At 62.8% G+C, this 23634-nt stretch overlaps 1 protein-coding gene across 1 annotated transcript in view; it reads right to left on the bottom strand.

The window, feature by feature from the left end:
- Window positions 1–4763: 4763 nt before the first annotated feature.
- Window positions 4764–23634, bottom strand: part of CPZ (carboxypeptidase Z) — a 31250-nt gene continuing 12379 nt past the window's right edge. The window contains 8 exon segments of the mRNA XM_053901741.1: window positions 4764–5219; window positions 5427–5526; window positions 8336–8475; window positions 10379–10514; window positions 14725–14880; window positions 15343–15504; window positions 15841–15927; window positions 15929–16038. Coding sequence (XP_053757716.1) covers window positions 4864–5219; window positions 5427–5526; window positions 8336–8475; window positions 10379–10514; window positions 14725–14880; window positions 15343–15504; window positions 15841–15927; window positions 15929–16038 — 1247 coding nt within the window. The 3' untranslated portion in view covers window positions 4764–4863.

Genomic DNA, 23634 nt, shown 5'->3' with positions numbered 1-23634 from the left:
GAAAATGGAAGGAAAAAAACGACTCTCATAAAATCATTTGAGAGTGGTTTATGGTTTAATGCATGCTGGGACACGGGCACTGGGCCCAAATGGCTTCTGTCCTCGGCCCGTGTGCAGCTCGCCCGGGAAGGGACACGGGCGCTCAGCAGAGAGCGGAGCGCTGAGCCCATGGGAACGGGGGAGCTGTCCTGGGGAAGGGGTTGCCAAATCAGGGACCCAAGCCCTTCATTCCCATTCACTCGCTCCAGGAGCATCGGGGACTCACCGGGCCCTGTGGTGTGGCCGACAGCCGGGTGGACACCGTCCCCCACAGGGCCCACGGAAGCCCAGGGAAGGGCAACTGAAGATGGGTGAGGGGCTCTGGGTGCACCAGCCCCAAGCCCACAGCCTGCAAATCCTCTCAGCCCGGAGGTCCCATCAGACCGGGTGCTGAGGCTTCTCCCCGAGATACAATTCGCATAACATCAAATTCACCATTTTAGAGCATTTTGAAGGACACAATTCATTGGGTTTTAGTAGAGTCACAGAATCGTACGACCATCACCCCTGTCTGCTTCCAGAATATTCCCATCACTCCAAAGGACCCCGCTCACATCCCCTCCCTCTGCCTGGCACAGGCGGCCCCACCCATCCTGGGGCCTCTGTCTCTCCAAGTTGGCTGCGTTCTCTGGCTTTAATTTTCATCATTTACATTTGTATTTTTGTATTTTATATATTGAATTTATATTTTTCCTCTAGGCCTTCAATTGTATGACCATAGAATTCATATGAAATTTTCTTTCAAAATATTTTTTAACTAGTTATTTACTTTGAGAGAGAGAGAGAGAGAGAGTGAATGAGGGAGGGGCATAGAGGGGAGAGAATCCCAAGCAGGCTCCATGCTGTCAGCACAGAGCTGGACGCAAGCAGGGCTCGAACTCACGAACCCTGAGATCATGACCTGAGCCGAAATCAAGAGTCAGACGCTCAACCGACCGAGCCACTCAGGCGCCCCATGGTTTACTGCAAGGATGTAGTGCAGACAGTCTAGCTGTCTTCCAAAACCCATTGTCCCCTTTTGTTTTGGGAATGGAACCTTCCCTTTTAACGGAGCACACTCCCACCCAAGATAAAAACTACAACTCCCAGGATTCTTTGAGCCAGGCATAACCATGTGACTGAGTGCTGGCCAATGAGACATGATAGCGATGGGGGCAAACAGCAGAAGTGGGCAATGAGATCAGAAGCCACAGGGGCAAGGTGGGGAGCCCTCGCCCCAGGATCGTGGAGCGGCGAGTGGATGGGGCCCGGGGTCTCATACCACCGCCGAGCCCAGACTTGCGTGTTGGAAACGAACTTTGACTGTGTGAATCCACCCTTCTGTTGGTTCTCTGCCATGCAGCTAAATCCATTCTCTGAGACAACGTGTGATTTAAGGGCGTGTGTCTTCCTTTCCAAATGGTAAAGGGGTTTTTCCTGGGGGGAGGCAGGGAGGAAGCTGTCACAATTTCCTTAATTATTTCTCATTTTCCTAGACTATGGCCAGAGATAATCTCAACCTTTTAAATTTTTCTCAAGGTTTTCTTTGAGAAAACGCTCAATGGATCTTGGAAAGAATGTGTAATCTCCCTCTCTCTCTCTTTTCTTTTTTTTTTTTTTTTTTTTTTTTTACATAACAGCACATTTGTTATTTATTTCTTTGATTTTTAAAATTTGTTCTTAAGAACTAACCAAGGCCGGGAAAACGCCATGTTTCGGGCTAAAGCGACACCGTTAAAACCTATCGTGATGCTCCGAAAAGGCAGCTTTCAACGGAAAGATGGGAACGGTAAGGAACAAAATGTTAGCGTCGGACGGTGTTTTTATTTATCCCCTATCCTATTCCAAATAGGGTTTAATAGGACTTAAAAACAGCCAACTGTCCTCTAGCGTGTGATCTCCTTTTGAAGTGAGAGACGTCTCTACGCCCTGCTCAACCTGGGTTTGCTGGATCCCGTGTCCCTAAAACCCGACCAACGCCGACTTCCCTACTAGACAGGTCTGATCCTGAAAACGACACGTTGAGTTCCTACTGGAATCTTGCGTGTTTAAATAACTGGGCTTAGTTATTAGCTGCCAGGTTGATTGATGCATAACGCAGACTCACTATCTCACCTTGCTCATAACCTGTTCCATATCCTCAACATGCCTTTCTTTCCCATTTAATGCCCGTGGTCCTCAGTTCCACTCCTGAACCGCGAGCGGAGCCCCGGGCTCCTGGGAATAGGCGCTCCTTGGCTCGTCTTCAAGCCTGGGCTTCTTTAGCAGAAGATTCAGCCCACGCACAGTGTCGGGGATCTGCGTTTTAGTCCTTCCGTGTCCTTTACGCTCATTGTTTTTTCCCTGCTGAATGATTTGTCGCCTTTCCCTGACTTTGGCTGCAGCCCACGCTGGGACTCGCCCCCCTGTGCTCCTTGGCGGCATCCGAGAGAGACGCCGTGCTCCCCTCCCATAAGGGCCACCTCTTCTTTTCCTGTCTCCGGACCAAGCTGCCAGCTCTGTTGTAATGACAGCCACCAGCGGTGACGCCCCGGTGCACGCACGCTCCCTTTGGAACCCCCCCCGCCCCGCTCCACTGTGCAGAGAGCTGCCCCCCACCGCCCCCGGAGGAGGGCCCTACCAGCTCCCACAGGCAGGGCTGCTGGGCTGGCCCCGGAGACGACGTTCTGTCTCCCTGCGTCTCACTGAATCCCGAGGTCCCCACTGCTCTGACATCCCCTCCCGTCTCACGGTGAGCACGGGAGGTGGACCCTGCGTTCAGCCTCCTCCGTGTAGGGGCTCTGTCCTAGGTTCTATCGAAAGAAAGAGGGTAGGAGCCACCAACGGGGTCCTCTGCCAGCCAGAAATGGGGAGCCTATCCTGTCCCCACCTGACCCTCCCACTGCCATGGCCCACCGCCCACAGCCCTCCCCACACGCCTCGGGCCATCTCTCTCCTCGTCCCGGCCACCCCCACCCCCGCCACTGGGGCCCAGGCCTCAGCTCCTGGAGTGACCGAGGCGCCCAGCTGAGCTCTTGGCCTTCATGCCAGCTCTGGGGGGGGGGGGGGGGGGAGGGTGCTTCTCCTCCAGACAGCTGGGGACAGCAGGAGCCTCACACAAGTGTCCTGCAGGAGGGACTGAGCCGCCACCAACATGCCCCGAGGTCCTGGGCAGGCTCTCTGCAAAGTGGGAAGAGGAGTCTGCCTGTCCACACGGTGCTCTGCACAGTGCCGGGCACACAGTGGGGCCAAATAAGTGATGAGCTTCAGAACCACTGGACACACGCAGGGTCGAGAGCCCTGAAGGCTGTAGGACTCCACGTCATGGCTATGGGCACACGCTCGCTCTGTGAACCGCAGTCTCCAGGCCGGACGGAGGACACGGAGACACCCGCGCCCCCCCGGGCCCCCACCCCCTGGTGCTGGGGTCGCACCTTTCCTCTCACTCGCCCCGCGGCCTTCTGAGACGGCACAGGCCGAGGGAGCGATGGGACTATGCTGATGTGCCGTGAGGGTCACGCCGGTGTTCGGCTGGGGTCGAGGCGCGGCCCAAATGGGATGCCTCCGCCAGCGTGGGGCAAACCTCGCCCGGGTCCAGGACCCGAGAGCAAGGGGTCCACTGGCACCGCCGGGAGCAAGCGAGGAGCCCGCAGCGTTGCGGACAATCCTTCTGTTCTGGGCGGGGTTGTGCTCCCCCGGAAGTTACGTAGCGAATTCCTAACCTCCGGCATCTGTGAACGTGACCGTTCTTGGAGAAGGGGTCTTTCTAGAGGCGGTCAAACGAAAACGAGGCCGTTAGGGTGGCCCTGCTCCAATGTGACTGGTGTCCCTACAAACGGGAAATCTGGACAGAAAGGCAGACAGGCGTAGAAGGCGGCGGGCGTGAAGGCACAGGGAGAGGCCGGCTGGCGACGAGCCGAGCGCACAGGCCCGGAGGCATCGCTCCCTCGTGGCCTCTGACGGAACCGACCCCGTGTCCACACCTGGATCTCGGGCGGCCGGCAACTGGGAGACGACAAACCTCTGAGGCTCGAGCCCCAGCCTGTGGGGTTTTGTTACACAGCCCCAGCTGACAGGCACACGCCTTGCTGGCATTCTCTGATCGGTCTCATGCCTCCCTGTCTGATCGATCCTAGGACCCACACACCCACCGGACAACAGAGAGGCGGACCAGGAGGGGTCCTGGGGGAAGGCTGGGGCCTGGGGTGGGGGGCTGTCTCTGGCCCTGAGTTGGTAGCATCTTAAGCATGAGGAAGGGGCCAAGGGAGACGTTTCCTCCTGGAGTCAAGGCCCCATCAAGGCCGAGTGTGACCCTTGGGTGACACTGAGGCTCTTGCCAGCTCTCCGGCCCTCGCGGCCTCGGCCTGTCCTTGAGGTCACCTGCCGCCCACACCCACTTCTCCCAGCCAGGCCCCCCGACCTTGTCCTTAGCATCCCACCGCCACAGCCTCCCAGACACGCAGGCCTCAGCCACAGGACCCAGCGTGCCCGCTCCCGCTTGGCTGGCCCCGCGCCACCCGCCCCACGTGTGACCTTGGCGGGTCGCATCCGCCACCCGGCGTCCGTATCCCCATCTGTAACGTGAGGGCCCTTCTCGCGCCAAGGCCTCAGGGTCCAGCCCCGGTCCTGGCCGCCTGTGGGACCGCAGGGGCACCAGCCCCCGGGGCCATCGAGGTGGACGAGGCCAGGGTGGCCCTCCCCCGGCCGGGTCCCCCGCTTCCCCTCGGCAGGCGCCTCTCACACAGGGCTTCTCGTCACGGCGAAGGTGAGTGGAACAGCTTTAAGAAAACAGAAAGCGCTTTACAGGGTGTCTTCAGAAGACAGAGGCGAGAGCCCGGAGCCCCGGGCAGAGGTGGGCCGTGGTCCCTAGTACTTGAGCAGCCAACGGGGTTTGTGCTGGCTTATCGACGTGAAGTAGGACCACCACCAGGGCTTGCTCCCGCCGGCCGAGGGCTGCCTCCGCGCCCCGAGGGGCTCCTGGGGCTCTCCGTACGGGCTGGCACCTCCCAGAGGGTCACGGACCGCAGACCCGCTTCTCCGCGGCCCGAGGAGGAACTTCTTGGGTCCGGTCCCCAGGGGCTGGAGAATGAAGTCCACGCGGCCAGCCCTCTTCATCCGGGCGGGGATGGTGACTTTCTTGATGACCTTGGAGTAGCCGGGGGCTTGAGCTATGACGATGTGGGACCCCGGAGGCAGCAATCTCCAATAGTCCCCGTCTGGGGCTGCGGACAAACAGGACACGAGTGATTCTCCGACCCGGGCTCAGATTCGGGCTCGAGGTGACCGGCGCCGGGGGTCCCAGGGGCATCGGCCTCAAGCAGACCCCGGATTTGCACCTGCCTCTGCACTGGCCCGGAGCACCCCTCCCGTCTGCTCCCTCTGAGCGCGTCCCGGAGCCGCCGCGACGCAGGTCCCGGGAGGGTGCTCACCTGTGGTGATGTCGTGGCGGATGCCCTTGACCAAAATCCGGGCGTTTTTGACCGGCTTGCCAAACTTGTCCATCACCACACCTTTGATGCCCCGGTGCACCTGAAGAGACCGGGGTGAGGGCGTGGCCATGACGTGCTCTCCGGGGAGCCCAGGCGGCGCCCCCCCCCCACCCAGCTCCCCTGTCTGTCCCCAGAGCCAGGGTCTCCGGGGAAAGCGCCTGGTGGACCCAGCTCCGCACCACCCGCCTTGCCTTCTCCAATTCACTCCCTTCTCTGGGCCTCGGCTTCCTCATCTGTGAAGCGGGGTGACCAGTGAGCCCCCCTCTGGGCTTGTGAACGAGCCCGCAGCTGCTCGCTCGAGGGTCCACCCGACCCCCTCTCCTGGGCCCGGAGCGCCACCAGAAAACCGTCAAGCCCGTCTGAACCGCCACGGCCGCTGCTCTGAGCCTGCGCACAGGGACCCGGGCCCCAGGCGTGGACCCCGCGGTCAGCCCCAGCCGAGACACCGACGGCACTCTGATCCCGGACAGGCTACCTCGTGTCTCAGCACCGCCTCCCATCCGTAAAATGGGGCAATGGTGCCAACGGTCAACACACAAGAGGCCCAGCGACAGCCGGGACGGGGTCCTCCTCCCAGTGAGGATTATTCTGGACCCTTTCTCACTGCTCACCACCTAATTCTGGGTGACCTTGGCCCCGTCCCCCCCCCCCCACTCCAGGCCTGGCTGCCCGGGTCTCCCCAGTGTGAACAGGTCCAGACACGGCACCCTCGGGGCAGATGCACACACCCGGCCCCCAGACGGGGAAGCTCCATGTGCCTCAGGGAGAGCCCCCCTTGGCACCGCCTGGCCCCCTTCACGCTCTTCTTATAAGGTCGACAATCACAGAGGTGCCTGGGGGCTCCGTCGGTTAAGCCTCCAACTTCGGCTCAGGTCACCATCTCACAGTTTGTGGGTTCGAGCCCCGCATCGGGCTCTGTGCTGACGGCTCGGAGCCCGGAGCCTGCTTCAGATTCTGCGTCTCCCTCTCTCTCTGCCCCTCCCCCACTTGTGCTCTGTCTCTCTCTCTCTGTCTCTCAAAAATAAATGTTGAAAAATTTTTCTTAAATGTCGACAATCAACAAGTCAACCTCCCCTTGCTCTATTGGGCTGAAAACAACTTGGGGCCCACAGGTCATGTCAAATGAGGCCAAGGTGACTGGGTGGGAGGGGAGACGGTGCAGTGAGACCGCTCTCTCCCGGGAGGCTGCCGCCTCCAGTGCCCCCCCAGGCCTCCAACCCTCTGTCCTGCCCCCTCCTCTGCTCGCAACACCTCACCAGCTCCTGCACTGGCCATTCCTCTCCCCGACACTCTTCCTCCAGGAAGTCCTCCTTGATGACCGGCCACATCAGGGGCCTCTTCTGGGGTCCCCAGTTCCAGGCTTCCATTCTCCCAGCCCTGATCTCACCGTAATGTCACTGTCTGCCCTCCTCCCCCCGACCTAGAGACCAGACACACAGTAGGGCCTCATTTAATGTCACCTTGCATGGGTTAGACTTTGTTCTGTCCTCGCTTTGGGGCTGAGGAGCGATCTCCATGCAGACCCGGGGCCGTGGAGGTCTCCGGCAGCAAGGGAGGCGTGGCGTGCACGCCCCTCCCTCCCGACCCGGGGAGCTGCAGACACCCACCCGAGGCCTGGTCAGCATCACTGTGAAGAAGGCCTCCATGGGCCATGGCAGGCTCGATCCTTATCAGAAGCCGCAGCTCGGCCCTCCCGGGGCGTCGTCCTGCGGCGGGAAGCTGAGGGGGGGGGCAGCCACACCCGGCTGCACGCCCCACCCCCCACAGCATCGCGCTCACTATTAAATCTTTATATCCCAAGACTTCACATGCAATATCCACAGAGCAATCCCAGCTCCATTTAAGGCTCCTTAAAACTCATTTTCACCAGACGGCCGTAAAATGGAATGAGCAAGCAGTCTGACCCAGACCCATTACCGAATGATGACCCTCCCCACGCAGCGAGAGGTCGCTGGCTCGGCCATAAAAAAGAAACTCAAACAACGCTAATAACGTCCATTATCTGGGCTTTGCTTCCTTTTTTTTCTTTCTTATTGTGGCAGCGGCTTATCCAGGAGGTTCTGCTTGGTTCTTGCCTGGAGGAAGGTTCCTGATCTTTCTAGAAAGGGTTCGTTGACAGAACTGAGGTGTGGGGCAGGCAGATCTGACTTCCAGCTCTGGACACTCGCTAGGTGACACCGTCTGACCCTCTGTCTCCTCCTCTGGTTTTCTCACAGGTACTGAGAGCCAGGCACGGGAGCCACGCGCGACCCAGGAGCCCCAGACCCGCGCTGTCCCTCCCCGGCATCCGTCCCTCTACCCATAAAGCGGGGCAGCCCCTTCTCCCACCCGGGACTGGTGTCAGAATTCAATGCCACATGTGGGGGAGCCCACTGTGGGGTGCGATTCACATACGTCCCCTCAGTGTCCCCTTTGGGCAATCCCGTTTCCCTCCCAGGGCCTGCTTCTCACGGGGACATCGTGCCAACATGTGATTCGCGGGAGTCTTGGAAACGCTCAGGGAAAGTCACAGAGGCGTCCGTGGAGCCGCCGTTAGGTTTCATTTCACCTCCTGGGTCCCCGTCTCCCTGTCGCAGCACGTGGCTACCTCCCTCAGACCCCCACCACGCCCCTCCGCTGGGAGCCACGCCCCCAGGCAGGACTCGAGGAGGCAGGGGACACTGGCACCTGGTCCCCACACGGTCACCGAGCCACAAGAAGACCACCCCCTGGGTCCAGTGAGGATTATTCTGGGCCCTTTCTCACTGCTCACCACCTATTTCTGGGTGACCTTGGCCCCGTCCCTCCCCCACTCCAGGCCCGGCTGCCCGGGTCTCCCCATCCCCCACGCCCCCAGGCCCAGAGCTCACCATCTCCACGAAGTTCAGGAGGGGCTCTTTGTTGTGCTGCCAGATGGTATAGAGGGCCTCCTCCGGGGGGAACTTCACGCAGCCCAGCTCCACCGTGATCTCAAAGCAGTTGCTGTGCAGGTAGTTGAAGTCGGACATGCCTGCAGGGCAGGGGCGGCCTGAGCGCTTCCCGCACTCGGCATCCGCCACCTGGCAGGCGGGAGGCCGCCGGACACCCGCGAGGGGGTGACGGGTGTTGTCGTCACCCCACTGTACAGATGAGCAGACCGAGGCCCAGGGCCCTGCCGCTCTTACCCGAGGTCCCTCGGGGAAAGGGCACAGCTGCTCTTTAAACCCAGTCGCTCGGCACCCAAGGCCACGGGCCTATGCTCTGTCCTATGAGCCCCACGGTGGGTAAGGAACGAACCCGTTTCCAGTAGAGATACGGGCAGCCTGCGGCAGCCACGTGAGCCCTGGCGTCCGAGCCTCTGCCTCCCCTGCCGGTCTGAACCCCAGTGATACACTGTCCGTTTGCCTAGACGGTCCCGGGAACAGCCTGGGGAGAAGATCCCCTAATCTCCATTTCCGGGGAGAACACAGGCTGGGCAAGGCTGGACAGTCCGCCAATCGGGTGGCCGAGAGAGGCTTCGAGAAAATCGGGCCGACCACCACCCACCCGCTTGTGCCCTTCGCCCCATCTGCTTCCGGGATTTCTTGTCCCGCAGAAGCTGCGAGGGCTCTCCAGGGCAGACCTGCCGTGCCCACAGGCCAGCCCCGTGTCAGGAGCAGAGGGGGCCCCTGTCCCCTGGAAGCCAGAGCCTCCCCGGAGCCCTGGTAAGCCAGCGGCCACTGTCATGGACTTGACCTTCACCATCCGAAGGGCAGCCACACTCCAATCCACCGGGTCCCTCTGTCCTTGGCCACTGGCCCCACGCTCTCCCCACGGGAACGAGCCTGCTTTCCTCTCCCAGGCTCAGACCCACTGTGGGGGTCCTTTGCAGACCCCGGAAATGGGGTCACGACCCAGGCTGGAGCCTTTCCACTGGGGTCAGGGAACCATGCACCTGAAGCTGCCTGTGCCCCCAGGAGTCAGGGAGCAGGAGGGGACAGTGTGCTGAGCAGGGGTGTGACGGGCTGCAGGACGGGGGCCGGAGGGGCCGCCCCCCTGCCTGCACAGAAGTGGGAGGCTGGGCCTGTGCCCTGGGCGCCACCAGGCCCTTCTGCCCGAGCCCGAGCTCCTCACCTGCCACATGTCACACATAGGTGTCATGCCGGCGTGGAGGGATGGCAGGCAGAGCGTGGGGGCTCTGGTCGTGGCATTCGGTGCCAGGCACAGCCCCACTGCTCTGTGTGATGTGCACCCGGGACGGCTTAGCAAAGAGCGCGCCAGTTAAAGCTGAGCAAAGTTTCAGTGTAAGTATACCCCGTGCAGTTCTTGGGACATACTTATACAGTACCCAAAATTCCTCATTATCTTTCTGAAATTCAAGTTTAACCGGAGTCCTTCGTTCCCTGCGACAACCCCTACTTGTCCCCCGAGGGGACCTGGTCACAGGATTGCCGCGTGGCGTGTGTCCGTGCTCATGAACCACACTGCAGAAGCGGCAGGGGGCGGGGGAGTCCAGCTGGACCACACGGGCCAGAACTGAAGCCAGACCGCCCCCGCCCCCCGTCCTCCCGCCCCCTGGGCGCTTTCCACGCACGGATGCCAGGGGTGCACCTGTGCTGCTCCCCAAAGCAGACGTCCCCGAATCCCCTTCCCAGAAAGAGCTGGGACACAGGGCGCCGGCCCCCCCCCACTCCATAACCCCTCCTCACCTTCCCCCTCCCCTCCCCAGCCCCTTCCCTCCCCCTCCCACATCCCCCTCATTCCCACCCAACCCCCCATCCCTTCTCCAACCTCTCCCTTCCGCCAAATCTCCCTCGGCCCTCCCCTCCCCCAGCCTGCACCAGCCCCTCCCCAACCTCCCCCTCCCAGACCTTCCCTCACCTCTCCCCTGCCCCCTTCCCATCCCCAGCTCTCCTCCCCCCGCCAGCCCCAGCCCAGCCTGTCCACCCCCGCACCTCCGGTGAAGCTGTACCAGTCTGCCCCGTTGATGATGCTGCCCCTCTTCAGGAAGTTGCCACCACACCTGTTCTCCGACCTGTCCATCATCATGGGGTGGACATCCGCGTAGGCCCTGGCCAGCAGCTTGAACATCTGGAAAGGACACCAAGGGAGAGGTTTCCTGTGAGGCCAAGGCCAGAAGCTGGGGCCCCCTGCAGAACAGTCTCAGCACTGGGGGCAGCGGAGCGAGGAGGGGCCCCCACAGCCAACACCCGCAGCACAGATAGACGGGAGTCACGTCCACAGAAGCAGCTCAGCAGGTGCAAAAGCCGGGGGCGAGACAGCCAGAGCTCAAGGCACCGGTGGTGGCCACGTGGCACATCGTGGAACCCTTGCACCCTGGCCGGGGAGTGTGAGCTTTCTCTCGAGGAGGGGGCACGCTGGGGGCACACTGAAGGGACCTTGGCAGGGCTCGTAGAGGTTGGCTTTGCACTTTCCAAGGCGCTTCCTGCAGAAGGTGGGCCTTGGGGGAAGCAGGAGGCTAGAGTGGGCCTCACGTTCACTGACTTCACCACCGATTTCCTCTACAATAACTGTCACCTCACATTCCCCGGGGACAACTTGTACCTGAGGAAGCTCCCACCTGCTGCCACATGACACGCACCTTCCAGGTGGCTGGTGGGGGGACGTGGGACACAGCCCACGGGGCCTCCACCTCCTGGCGGGTTCACGGCCCAGCACACACCCCGTCAGGCCCCCACCCCAGGTGGGGCCCACGGGGCTTCCTGTGCCTATGTCCCAGCACAGGACACAGGGTCTGACTCCGGGCAGAAGCTCCCAAGGGGGCGCCGTGTGGACGAGAGGGCCACTGCACTACCCTCGTTGGAGCCCCGCGGCCCCGGGAGAAGCCTGTCCCGAGAAGGAGATCCCTCTGTAAAAAGGGGGTGGGCTGGGCAGGTGGGGTCAGACCAGAGCGAGGGCCCCCAGGGTCTGGGGAAGGAGGGTCCGGTTTCTCGGGGGGAGGACTGTGCAGAGTCAGCTCGGCCCCACAGACACAAACCAAGCCCCCAAAACACAACCCCGTGCGTGTCCTTCAGTCACTGAGTCTGGCCTGCAGACAGGGCACGGATGTCTTGCGGGGGCAGCCCCTGCTGCAACAATGTCCTCGGCCAGGAGTCCGGGGGCCTAAGAAACTCGCCCTCTGCCTCCATGTGCTGACGGGTTGGTGGCTAGAGCTCTGCCCGGTTCCCACCATTCTGGCCCTCCCGTCTGCCTGCAAAGCGGGGCCTGGGCCGAGGCAGGTAGGGGAGGCCGGACCACACTCTGCGAGCCCTGCCCTCTCGGCCTCCCCGCCCGTCCTGCCTGGGTCTCCCTCCCCTCACCCGTCAGTCAGCCCCGCCGCCAAAGCGTGTGCCCTCAGGAGAGCGGGGAACGCCATCATCGTCCCCGAGGCCCAGGGACGCCCGAGCCGCAGGCCCCGCTGGGAACAGGCCCGACCTGGGGGGCCGGCGCGGCACAAGGACATCAGAGGCCAGACGGCTGTAAATGAGAGGAGGCGGTGCGGCAGGCTGCTAGGGCGGTAAGGTGGCAGGGACACGGCAGCTGCGGGGCCCCAGGCCCCGGGAAGGACCAGACTGCCTGGCTGGGGCCGCCCGAGACCCCGCAGAAACTGTCGCTCGCTCTTGCTGGACATGGGCTGGGTTGGGGAGGGTTTGCGGGGCAGGACAGAGCTTGAGCCCAGCTTGGGAGTAAGACTTCGGCGGAAGGGACAGGTGTAGGGGGGACAGGAGCAGGGCGGGCGGCCACGGCCGGCCTGGGGGCCTAGAACACCGCCAGGAGGTGTGGGCTCTCATCCACGGGGCGCCACGCGAGTCTGGGGGAGGTGGCTTGGGACACCCCGGCCGGCCCCTCTTCACGCTCCCTCATGCCCCGGCACCCCTCCTGGGACCCCGGTTTCCACTGAGACGACTGCTGGCTATGGGCCTGAGGGTTATCGATCCCTGATTGATGGCTGGTGGGAAAGCCTCAGTTTTCTGACTCTGGAGGGACTCGTTGAGGTGAACTTCCCCCCTAGGGACGTCTTCACGCGTCTGCCTCTGAGATTCAGAGACGCCGGGCCTGGCGCTGAAGGCTCCTGCTGCCCAGAGGACACGGGCTCGTCCAGATGTTGGCCCTGCCGTCTGGGTCACCACCCGGCCTGGGACACTTGCTGAGCTCTGAGCACAGAACCCGGCCCCCCCTGCAAGACCGGGGCATGTGCTGGCTGCAGGGGCCGGGTGAGTGAGCGCGTGCGTGAGAAGGTGTACGAGTGGGTGTGTGACTGGGTGAGTGTGTGAGTGACTGAGTACGTGAGTGTGAGAAGGTGTGTGAGTAGATGAGCGTGTGAGTGTGTGAGAAGGCGTATGGGTGTGTGAGTGTGTAAGTGCGTGAGTGTGCAAGTGGGTGAGTAGATATGTGGGTGAGTGTGCGATAAGGTGTACGTGTGTGTGATGTGTGAGTGCGTGTGTGACCAAGCATGTGAGTGTGTGAGAAGGTATATGAGTAGGTGAGCGTGGGGGTGAGTGTGAGAGTGGGTGTGTGTGTGAGTGTATGTGAGTGAGTGTGTGAATGTGAGAAGGCAGGTGAGTGTGTGGGTGAGTGTGTGAGAAAGTGTAGGAGCGGGTGTGTGAGTGGGTGAGCGTGTTAGTGTGTGGGTGGGAGACTGAGTGTGCAAGTGAGTGAGTGAGCGACTAGGTGAGTGAATGAGTCAATGACTAAGGTAGTGAACAAGGGAATGAATGAATGAGGGAGGGAGTGAATGAGTGAATGAACAGACGAGTGAATGAATGGACAAGTGAACGAACAAGTGAACGAGTGAACGAACTAACGAACGAACAAGCAGACGAGTGAACGAACGAGTGAACCAGTGAAGGAGTGAGCGAGCGAATGAGCGAGTGAGCGAGTGGACGGATGGACGAGTGAGCGAGTGACTCGGCAGAGCAAGGGCGGAAGACGTGGGACCAGAGGCCTGGGCCACGTGGCAGCGCTGTCCCAGCTCTGGTGGAGGCGGGGCGCTCAGCCTGGTGCCCGGGCGCCGCCTCCCCGGTTCCGGGGCGAGCCTGGCCCCGTCTGGGGGCCCCGTCTGGGTGCCTGTGGGAAATCACCTCCTTCAGGCTCCGCCGAGGCAGACGCCTCCTCAGGGAAGCCCTCCTGAAGGCCCAGGACGGGCTGGGGGTTCACCCTCCTCGCTCACGCCCACACAGCCTGCGTGGCCCCCGGCCCCCCCTCCCCCCCCCCGGGGGCGGCCCTCTGTCCCGGCCCTGCCCGCGTCCGGCTCCGCCTCCAAACCTGGATGGGGCCCTCAGTGCCAGGGCCGGTCCAGCTCGATCCAGACCTGCAGCACAGGGGTCAGGAGAGGCGGGGGGAGGCAGAGCCGACCCGCACGGAGGAGGGAGAGAGCAGGCCGGGCCCCGCACCATGTCTGGTCCACCGGCAGGCCTTTCAAGTGGCCTGGGCCGAGGCCCCAGGCCGCCAAGGAAGAGCGTCCAGCTCTGCCGTCCCGGGAAGGGATGGGAAGGAGCCCAGGGGCTGGCCATGGCGAGAGGGGTCACCGCGGGCAGCTCGGGCAGCTCCTCCGGGGCCCTTGCCGACGGGCCCTGGGCCATCACGGATCGCCCCCTTCACCTCCGTGAAATGGAAAGTGGCACCTCCCCGCCCCCGGAAGCCCAGCCTGCAAGGACTCCAGGATCAGGCAGGGGAGGGTCAGGACTGGGGGGCTGCAGGCGGCGAGTCCTTAAGGGGAGAGTGGGGTGGAGAAGGTTCTGGGCATTATCGCGTCTCACGCCCTGCGGGTCTGATCGGTGAGGGAAACTGAGGCCTGAAGACAGGCAAGTCCTCCTCAGACCCAAGGGCACTCCGGGGCCAGAATTCTACTCTGAACCCACGGCACCCCAGCTCCCACGGAGCCCGCCTGGTGGCCCTTAACAGACCTGCAAGGCCCACGGGAAGCAGGGAGGCGGCCAAGAGCCCCGCGGGCGCCATGTGCGCGGCAGCACTGCCCTCTGCTGGCAATGCCTGGAACCCCACCCTGTCCCTGGACACAAAACACCAGGCCACCAGCCCGGCAGGGAGGGCACTGGGGCTGCAACCCCCACCCTAGGGGCTCCCAGGTGGGGACACTGATGGAAAGTGGTGGAAGGATGGGCTGCTTCCCGCTGGCCAGAAGGCTTCCTGGAGGAGGGGGTTTTCGAGCTGGGCCTGGAGAGCTCCCACTGGTGCTGTGACTGCACGGGTCTCACTGAGCTCAGAACAGGGATGAAGCCAGCCCCGAGGGCGCCACCCCGCACCGCAGCCTCCCATGCACGCGCGGCACACCCACACTCACCTTCTCATCGGGCGTGGGAGAAAACTTCTCTTCCTGGGAGTGTTTGGAGAGATCGAAGGGGTAGGACACCACCAGGTCGCCCCCATGGAGGCTGGCCGAGAGCACGAACGGGGTGGTCCGCATCCACTTTATTATCGCCTTGGTCTCGGGGGCCACCTGCCCGGGACAGAGGAGGCCACCGTGGGTCGGGACCAGGCACGCCCCTGCTGGCCACCCCCGGCCATGTCCGCTGGCTCTGTCGCAGCCGTCTCTGGGCTCTCCAGGCCGGCCTCCCCCGCCCTGCCTTCAGGATCTCCTTCCGATGCCACCAGGCTCATGCCCACACCCCCGCCTGACGCTGGTTTTCCCGCCTCCTCAGGCCGTCACTGCCTCCAGACAGCCTGCCCGGGTTGCTGTCACTGAGTACCTGCCGGGCCCAGGGTGTTTTCAGTCCGTGTTCCCTGCATCCCAACAACCCAGTGAAGGGTTATCCCCGTTTCCCAGGCGGGAAACAGACTCAGGGGGCTCAGGCTGCTCTCCTGTGGGCCCCGGGAACAGCCAGAGCACCTGCCCCCAGGCGCATACCCCTGGGCCGGGCCCAGGCCGGTGGGGGGTGGGGGTGGCGGGGGTGGCTCCTACCTTACCCCACCAGTAGTGCTGCGGGATGGGGATGCGGCTGCTGCGGATGCTGCCGGATGCCTCCAGGCGGTAGTACTCAGACGTCAGGTCGGGGAAGTTACGGTTCAGGTCCAAGTTCTGCGCGTTCTGCCTCCCGCTCGTCCACCCGTTGTAGCCAGCGCCCTGAAAACACAGCCCACCCCCACCTGGGGGTCAGCACACCCCGCCCTGCCTCTTTCCAAAGGGAGGCCACAGGGCTGGGCTGGGCTGAGTGGGAGGTGAGGGCTGCAGTTTTCCTCTGGCTTCAGGTGATGGACTCGGGAGCGGGTCCGGCCAAGCTGTCCTTGACCTCCTCTCCCACGGTCCGTCCCCACCCTCACGTAGGACCCTGCTGGTGCGGCTGCCTGCTGAACACCCGTCACCCAGAACGGTGGGCGCGCAGACCCTCCATGACTGCTAGCCAGTGAACGGATGGGAGCGTGCCCGCAGCCCGCGGGATCCGGTGTGGGGGGCACTCACCTCGGCGGCCGCCACCTCGTACCCGTCGGGGTTCATGGAGGGCAGCAGGTGAATGCGGGTGGTGTTGAGCAGGCGCTGGATGCGGGGGACTGCCCAACAGGTACTCGGAGCACAGGTACTGGGCCAGGTAGATGAGCATCTCCCGCCCTGCCACCTCATTGCCATGGATGTTGCCGATGAGCTTCACCTCAGGCTCCACTTGGGGGAGATACAGCGACCTGAGGGGTGATCTCAAACCCTAGGGTCCCCGGAGACTTGAGGGCCCACGTGGCAAGGCTGGCGGGATGCTTGGGGACCTAGCCATGCTTGTTTTGGCCCGAGCATCTCTATGACTCGTGTCTCGTCAAAGTCACTACTTACTAAGCTCAATTCCTACATTTAGCTGTGATTATTAGCATGACACATCAAGGATATTAACTAATAATATATGGTGTCGTTGCTCTGTGTGAATTTTATTCATAGCCACTTTCCACATTTGTGTAGTAAGTTAAGGTGTACATTGGTGCTGAGAAGGGAAGGCAGCTGGCCCTCAAATGAATGGAAGGGGGGAAGAGAAGAAGGGGGAAGAGGGGAAGAGAAGAAAGAAAGAAAGAAAGAAAGAAAGAAAGAAAGAAAGAGGGAGGGAGGAAGGGAGGGAGAAAAAAAGGAAGTTAGTTTGGAAGAATGGATGATGGATGGTGGATGGATGGGTAAATGGTGGATGGATGGATGCAAGGATGGATGGATAGGTAGATGGATGTTTGGATATTTGGACAGAAGTATGGATGGGTGGATGGATGGATGGTGGATGGATGGGTGGATGGTGGATGGAGGATAGATGGATGGATGGAAGGATGGATGGAAGGAAGGATGTATAGGTAGATGGATGTTTGGATATTTGGACAGAAAGATGGGTGGATGGGTGGATGGGTGGATGGATGGATGGACAGAAGGATGGATGGATGGATGGATGGATGGATGGATGGATGGATAGATGGATGGGTGGATGGTGGATAGATGGGTAGATGGTGGATGGATAGATGGATGGATGGAAGGATGGATGGATGGATGGGTAGATGGATGTTTGGATATTTGGACAGAAGGATGGATGGATGGGTGGATGGATGGATGGATGGATGGGTGGATGGTGGATAGATGGGTAGATGGTGGATGGATGGATAGATGGATGGATGGATATTTGGACAGAAGGATGGATGGATGGGTGGATGGATGGATGGATGGATGGAAGGATGGATAGATGGATGTTTGGATATTTGGACAGAAGGATGGATGGATGGGTGGATGGATGAATGGATGGATGGTAGATGGGTGGGTAGATGGTGGATGGATGGATGGATGAATGGAAGGATGGATGATGGATGGATGCATGGATGGATGAATGGATGGATGGATGATAGATGGGTGGGTAGATGGCGGATGGATGGATGGATGGATGGGTAGATGGATGTTTGGATATTTGGACAGAAGGATGGATGGATGGATGGAAGGATGGATGATGGATGGATGGATGGATGGATGGGTGGATGGATGGGCAGATGGATGAATGGATGGATGGATAATGGATGGAAGGAAGGAGCAAAGGAAGGAAGGAGCAAAGGAAGGAAGGAGCAAAGGGTGGATTGTGGTTGGAAGGGAAGAGCAGAGCAGGAGCCTGGCAGCCTTACTAACTGTGACCTCAAGCAAATCACGTCTCTTCTCTGAGCCTCACGTTGTTCATCTGGAAAACGGCGTCTCCTTCCCTGGCTGTGCACAGCCCCAGGACCTGCAGCTATGGGAGCAGACACTCACGTGCCTCCTGAATTCTGAGAGTATGAATGACCCTGATGCTTCCCGCAACGGTCACCCCCCTTGGCTTCTCACAGGGGACGCCCTCACCACACTGCAAAGCCACACACCAGTCTGAAAGAGGAAAGGGTCCTGTCTTCATCCTGGGGCAGCCCACGAGCCAGGGCGGTATGAGGCGGGGAGGGGGGGAGCTCGGAGGCTGGGGCGGGCCAGGGGACCTCTGACCCTCAGCAGGAGCCAGGACTTTGGGCTCACGATGTCCATGCAGCCCAAATACTCGGATTTGCTGGCCGACCAGCAAAGGCGTCAGAGCCACTGAACCCAGATGGTATAATTTTCAGTAATCAAACGACCAGGGGTCCGATGGGACCTGCTTCTCGATGGACCCCACGTGCCTCACATGAGGCACAGACCAGCTGAGGGACAGGGCCAAGGAAGGGCTCCTGGCAGAGGCCAGAACCAGGCCCCTGTGGCCCAGACATGCCCCTAGTGCCCCGGAGAGGTTCATGGTGGACTTCAGCTCGACACGGGGCACCCAGGCCGCCCCTCCAGGGGCTGTCTTTGCTAGAGTAGCTTGGATCCTTGAGCCGGTCCCCAGGCCCCCAGGGCCCGGCCTGCCCTCGAGATTTGGTTTCACCGTGAGTTCCTCCCAGCACCTGCGCTCTGGAGGGTCACGAAGTCTGACCTCCTGCTTTGCCGACACCAATGCAGCTCTGGAGGTGCAATACAATCTGGAATTTTCCACGTAGCTCTGCCTCATCTCAGAACTCAGAAGGGGACCACTACGCCTGACGAGCTCCAGGGGCTGGGGCTTTTTAAATGGACGATGTCCTTCATTCAGATTGCTCTGTGACATCACGTTCACCAAGCAGCTCAAAGGAGCGTAAAGTGTTCGGGACCAAGCGTCACACGTACGTGCCTGGGGTCTGGCTGCAGACCTTGCAGGGCAAGGCGGCACAAACCACAGAATGCACGGAGCCCCGTCACCTCTCCCCGGAGACGCACCGGGGCGTCACTTCTCTTCTCCCCGACGCTCACTCCTCGGGGCCGTGCCCTCAGCTCCCACCGCCCCCTCGAGTCCCAGCAGACCCTGCGCCACGTGGCCACGCGCCCCGGGGCGCCGAGCAGAGCGCAAACGCTTCCCGCTCCCGCCCCCCGCCCCCCCATCCCTGTCGTGACCAGGATCCCGCACCCGGGCTTGCGCACCCCAAGCCGGGTAGGCCCAGAGCCCTTTGCCAGAAGCCAGCCCACCCCCGGACCTCTCCTCGGGCAGCGACAGCAGCCCCGGCTTACTCAGCTCGTGCTGGCCGGGGCGGGCCGAGAACTCGATGACCAGCAGCTCCTTGCCGTTGAAGCTTCGCCCGATGCTGTAGGTCTTGGCGATGTGGGCGCAGCGGGCCGCCGTCCGACGCAGCACGCGCACCATCTGGGCGTAGGAGTGGTGTGTAAACTGGATGAAGGTCGGGGGCAGGCCCGAGGGCAGCACCTCCTCCGCGTCCAGGCCTCCTGGGGAAGAATGGGGGTGTCGGGGGAGCCTCCGGTTCCGCGCCCCTGGCCAGCGCTCACCCACCGGCGGGGTCGCCCTCCTGCTGGTGGCCGCTCTGTCCGCCCCCCCCCCCCCCGCTCCCCTACAAGTCCCGGAACCCTCGTCGCCCCCTCCCCTGCCACATTCGGGAACTTGGGGGGCCCCTGGAAAGGCTCCCAGCCCATCTGCTCGTGTTTTTCATCACCGTTCCCTTTACAACGCTTCACATCCACAGCTAGTAACAGCACCTAACAGATGGACACAGCAACACAGTTCCTAAAGTTGTTACGATTAAAAGTTAGGTCGTGGGGGCGCCTGGGCGGCTCCGGCGGCTGAGCCTCTGACTCTTGATTTCGGCTCAGGGCACGATCTCATGGTTCGAGAGTTCGAGCCCCACGTCGGGCTCTGGGCCGACGGTGCAGAGCCTGCTTGGGACTCTCTCTCTCCTTCTCTCTCTGCCCCTCCCCCCCACACACGGACACTCTCTCTCTCTCTCAAAATGGATAAACAAACATCGAGAAAGAAAAGCACTACATGGTTACCAAGGAAACCGTGTAAAACACAGAACGGGACACAGAGACGAAGACACGCCTGCAGAAAGCCCAGCCCAGAGCACACCGCGACTTGGCGGGCAGCCTCCGGACCGCGTGTGCGCTCCCCACGGACCCCTAGCCGTGGTCCAGCACCGGAGCAGGCTCCTATTCTGCTCTGTCTGCACTGCTCCACCGTGGAAACAGTCTCAGCCCCTTGCCGGTCCAGCAACCACAGCTCTGGAGGGCTCCTTACAGACCACCCCACCACTGCTGTCACAGCAAGTGTCAGCGATTACCAGTCCAGCAGTGAGAGTGCCTGTGCAGGGCACGGGGAGGAGGGAGGAGGGAGAGGAGGGGAGGAGGAACAAAGGAAAGGAGGAGGAAGGAGGGGGAGGGGAAGAAGAGTGGAGAGAGTGGGGAAGGAGGGAAGGGGAGGGGAAGGGAGGGAGAAAGAATGAAGGGAGGAGGAGGGAGGGAGGCGGGAAGGGAGGGAGGAGGAGGGGGAGAGGAGAGGGGAAGGGAGGAGAGGGGAAAGGAGGGAAGGGGGGCGGGGAGGGGAGAGGAGGGAGAGGAGGAAGAAGGGGGAGTGAAGGAGGGAGAGGAAGAAGGGGAGTGGAGGGGAGAGGAGGGAGAGGAAGGGAGGGGAGGGAGGGAGGAAAGGAGGAGAAAGGAGGAGGAGGGGGAGGGGATAGGAGAAGGGAGGGGAGGGGAGAGGAAGGTGGGGAAGGGAAGGGAAAGGAGGGAGTGAGGGGAGGGAGGGAAAGGAGGGGAGGGGAATGGGAGGAGGGGAAGGGAGGGAGGGAAGGGGGGAGAAGGGAGGAGGAGAGGGAGAGGAGAGGGGAAGGGAGGGGAGGGGAGGGGAGAGGAAGGAGGGGAAGGGAAGGGAGAGGAGGGAGTGAGGGGAGGGAGGGAAAGGAGGGAAGGGGAATGGGAGGAGGGGAAGGGAGGGAGGGAAGGGGGAGAAGGAGGAGGAGAGGAGAGGAGGAGAGGGGAAGGGAGGAGAGGGGAAAGGAGGGAAGGGGGGGAGAGGAAGGAGGGAAGGGAGGGAGGGGAGGGGAGAGGAGGGAGAGGAGGAAGAAGGGGGAGTGAAGGAGGGAGGGGAAGAAGGGGAATGGAGGGGAGAGGAGGGAGAGGAAGGGAGGGGAGGGAGGGAGGAAACGGGGAGGAGGGAGGAGGAGGGGAGAGGGGAAGGGAGGGGAGGGGAGAGGAAGGAGGGGAAGGGAAGGGAGAGGAGGGAGTGAGGGGAGGGAGGGAAAGGAGGGGAGGGGAATGGGAGGGAGGGAAGGGGAGAAGAGGGAGGGGAAAGAGGGGAGTGGAGGGGAGAGGAGGGAGGGCAGCTCCTCCCCACGCTTTTTAAGGCCTCCTGGGAGCAGGCCGTGGGCTCCCGGGTGGGGTCCGCGCCCCCTGCCCAGGGCACCGGCACCAGCTGTCCCCGTGTCTGGGCGGCCAACTCGGCCCGCAGGCTGGTCAACAGTTAATGCTTCTGCGAGCGTCTCGCTTGCCCTGTGCTTTGCTTCCTGCTCCAGACGCTTTTGGGGGAGGAAGCAGGCAGATGGAACCAGCAATTTGGTGGCGGGATTGCCCAAAATAATCCCCCTCCGGCCAAGTCCAGGGCTCTCCCGGGGCGCGGCCTTGGCCCCACAGGGACGTCTGGTTCCCTTCCTCTGCAGCCACCGCTCGAAGCGCGGCGCGTGGGCCCGCGGCACCGGCACTGAGGCCCGTGGGGCGACAGGGCCCCTCCGGGCCAGATCCAGGGTCGGTCCCGAGCCCCACACCCCGCCACGAGCGGCACGACTGCGCGCGGGGCTCCCCGGAGGCCAGCGCGCACGCGTGCTCGGATGTCCGCCCGTGTCCCCCCTGCCGTCGCCAGCGTGCCCGCCCGGAGCCACGGACACGGCAGGCGCTCAGTGACCGTGCGGCATCCGCCCCGCCATCCGTGACCCGCCTGCTTCGCGCCAGCTCTGCCAGGCGGGCGCCCGCGCCCCTGCTGCCCCCCCCCCCCCGCCCCCCAGAGCCTCCGCTTCGTCATCTAGGACGTGAGGTCGCGGCAACCTGACCGCTAGCCGCGGGACGCGAGTGCGGACGCCGGGAACGGCCCCCGTCCCGCTGTCCTGCACGGCCCGGTGCGGCACACGCTGGCCACCCGCGGCCGCGGCCGCTGAAATTCGTGAGAGGCGAACACACTCAACACTGAGATCCTCGACGGCACGGAACACGTTCCGAGCACGCGTGCGCGGGCTGGGCCAGCTCACGACAGAACGATCCCACCGCCGCGGGAAGTTGCGTCAGCCAGGGCTGCTGTGGGTGTCCCAGGAGGGCAGGCGCCCCCGACGCCCCGCCAGGGCGCACGGCGGACGGCGTGGCGGGCACGCGCCCCAGCCCTCACGCAGGGCTCACTCCCCCGCAGCATCCCCGCCAAGCGGCCCCCCCCGGAACCTCCTTGCACGCCTCCCCGAGACGAGCAGCTCGCCACCTCCCGGGGCTGCCCCTCGCACCCCTGCCGCCTCATCCACCGGAGACACCGAAGCCCCGCCCTCCAAGCCCCTCCCACTGCCTTCCTGAGCCACGCCCCCCCCACCCCCACCCCAGGATCCCACGTGCAGTCTTTCGCGCCCCCGGCCACAGGCAAACCCCAGGCTTTGCCCAGCAGGCCTCGTGGGGAACCACCTTCCCACAGCAGCCTGGGGCCCGGCCACACTCTCCCTCACACCCGAGCTCCGGCCCAGCCTCTGAGGCCCCCCTATGGGGGGGGCGGGGGGGGGGGGGGCGCCTTTCCCCACCGTGACTCGGTTGTCCCACCCGAGGGCACCAGCGCAGCCCCCGGGGCCCCACGCACCTCGCAGCTTCTCCAGGGGGTCGTGGCAGCCCTCCTCCACGCTGGCAAAGTAGCTACCGCAGTCGAGGAAGTAGGGCCAGGCCATGTCGATGGCGTCGAAGGCGGGCTGGCAGGCCTCCCGCAGGTCCTCACACACGTGCCGGCAGGGCCTGTGCACGCGGCCGTCCCCGCACCGGGGGGCCAGCACGGCGCAGCCCAGCAGCCGGAGGTCGGGATTGCACTGGCCCTCCAGGAGGTGGTGCAGGACGCTCAACAGGATGTACTCGGAGCTGGCCTCCACCGCCTCCCGGGACCGGAGCCCCAGCAGGGTGGGGAAGGCCGTGTGGTTGTAGGCCACGTCGCTGCAGGTCCGGAGCTGCGGGTCCACACACGTGGCTGGGGGCAGGCGGGGTCACCGGGTCACTCCCTCCCTCCGCGACCCGCAAGGTCGTCCGTCAGACGCAAGCCGGCTCCCCTGGGGGAAGCCAGAGCCCGGGGCGGGGGTGGGGGGGGGGGGACAGACGGGGCTCCTGAGACCGGCTAGGCTCACTTCCCTCCCGAGTGAGCCCCCGGGGCAGGCCGCCCTGGGCCTCAGCTTCCACAGCTGCAAAACGGGTGCAGCCAGCCTTGCCGAGGGTCTGAGGCACCGGGACGCACGAGAGAGGCCAGCAGACCCGGGTTTGGCAGAAGCAGGCGCGAACCCTCCCAGACTCACAGCCCGAAAGCCGACGAGTCCTCGCGGGTGCGCCCAGCTTGAACCGCCTCGTGTCTCTAGGAAAGCGGCCGAAGCCTGAGTGGTTAGCTCGGGCTCAGGGCCTGAAGAGAGGGCTGGGTGAAGACAGCCACGGCCTCGCCCGGCCTGACCCCGTTCCACGTCTCCCCAGGGTGTCCGGGGTACGGGGCCTTGGGCGTCACCGGGCATTTTCCCACGCGTTCGTGACTCCCGTGTCTCCCCTGTCTGCCCCGCAGGCCTCCCCAGGATGGAGCTAAGTACGCTGTTGTCCCCACGCCGCCCCCCCCCCGCCACGTTCCGCGTGTGGCAGCTCACGGTACAAGTTATGAGATTTTGCCACTTTTCTGTGTCAAAGTCTAAAAGGACCAGGTTCTTTCCACTCAGCATTTTTCTGCTCAAAACT

The sequence above is a fragment of the Panthera pardus genome, unplaced genomic scaffold (assembly GCF_024362965.1).
Source record: "Panthera pardus isolate Hobbes unplaced genomic scaffold, ASM2436296v1 HiC_scaffold_13, whole genome shotgun sequence".
Taxonomy (NCBI): Eukaryota; Metazoa; Chordata; class Mammalia; order Carnivora; family Felidae; genus Panthera; species Panthera pardus.
Note: the sequence above shows the minus strand (reverse complement) of the source record. Positions and strands in the feature narration are given on the sequence as shown.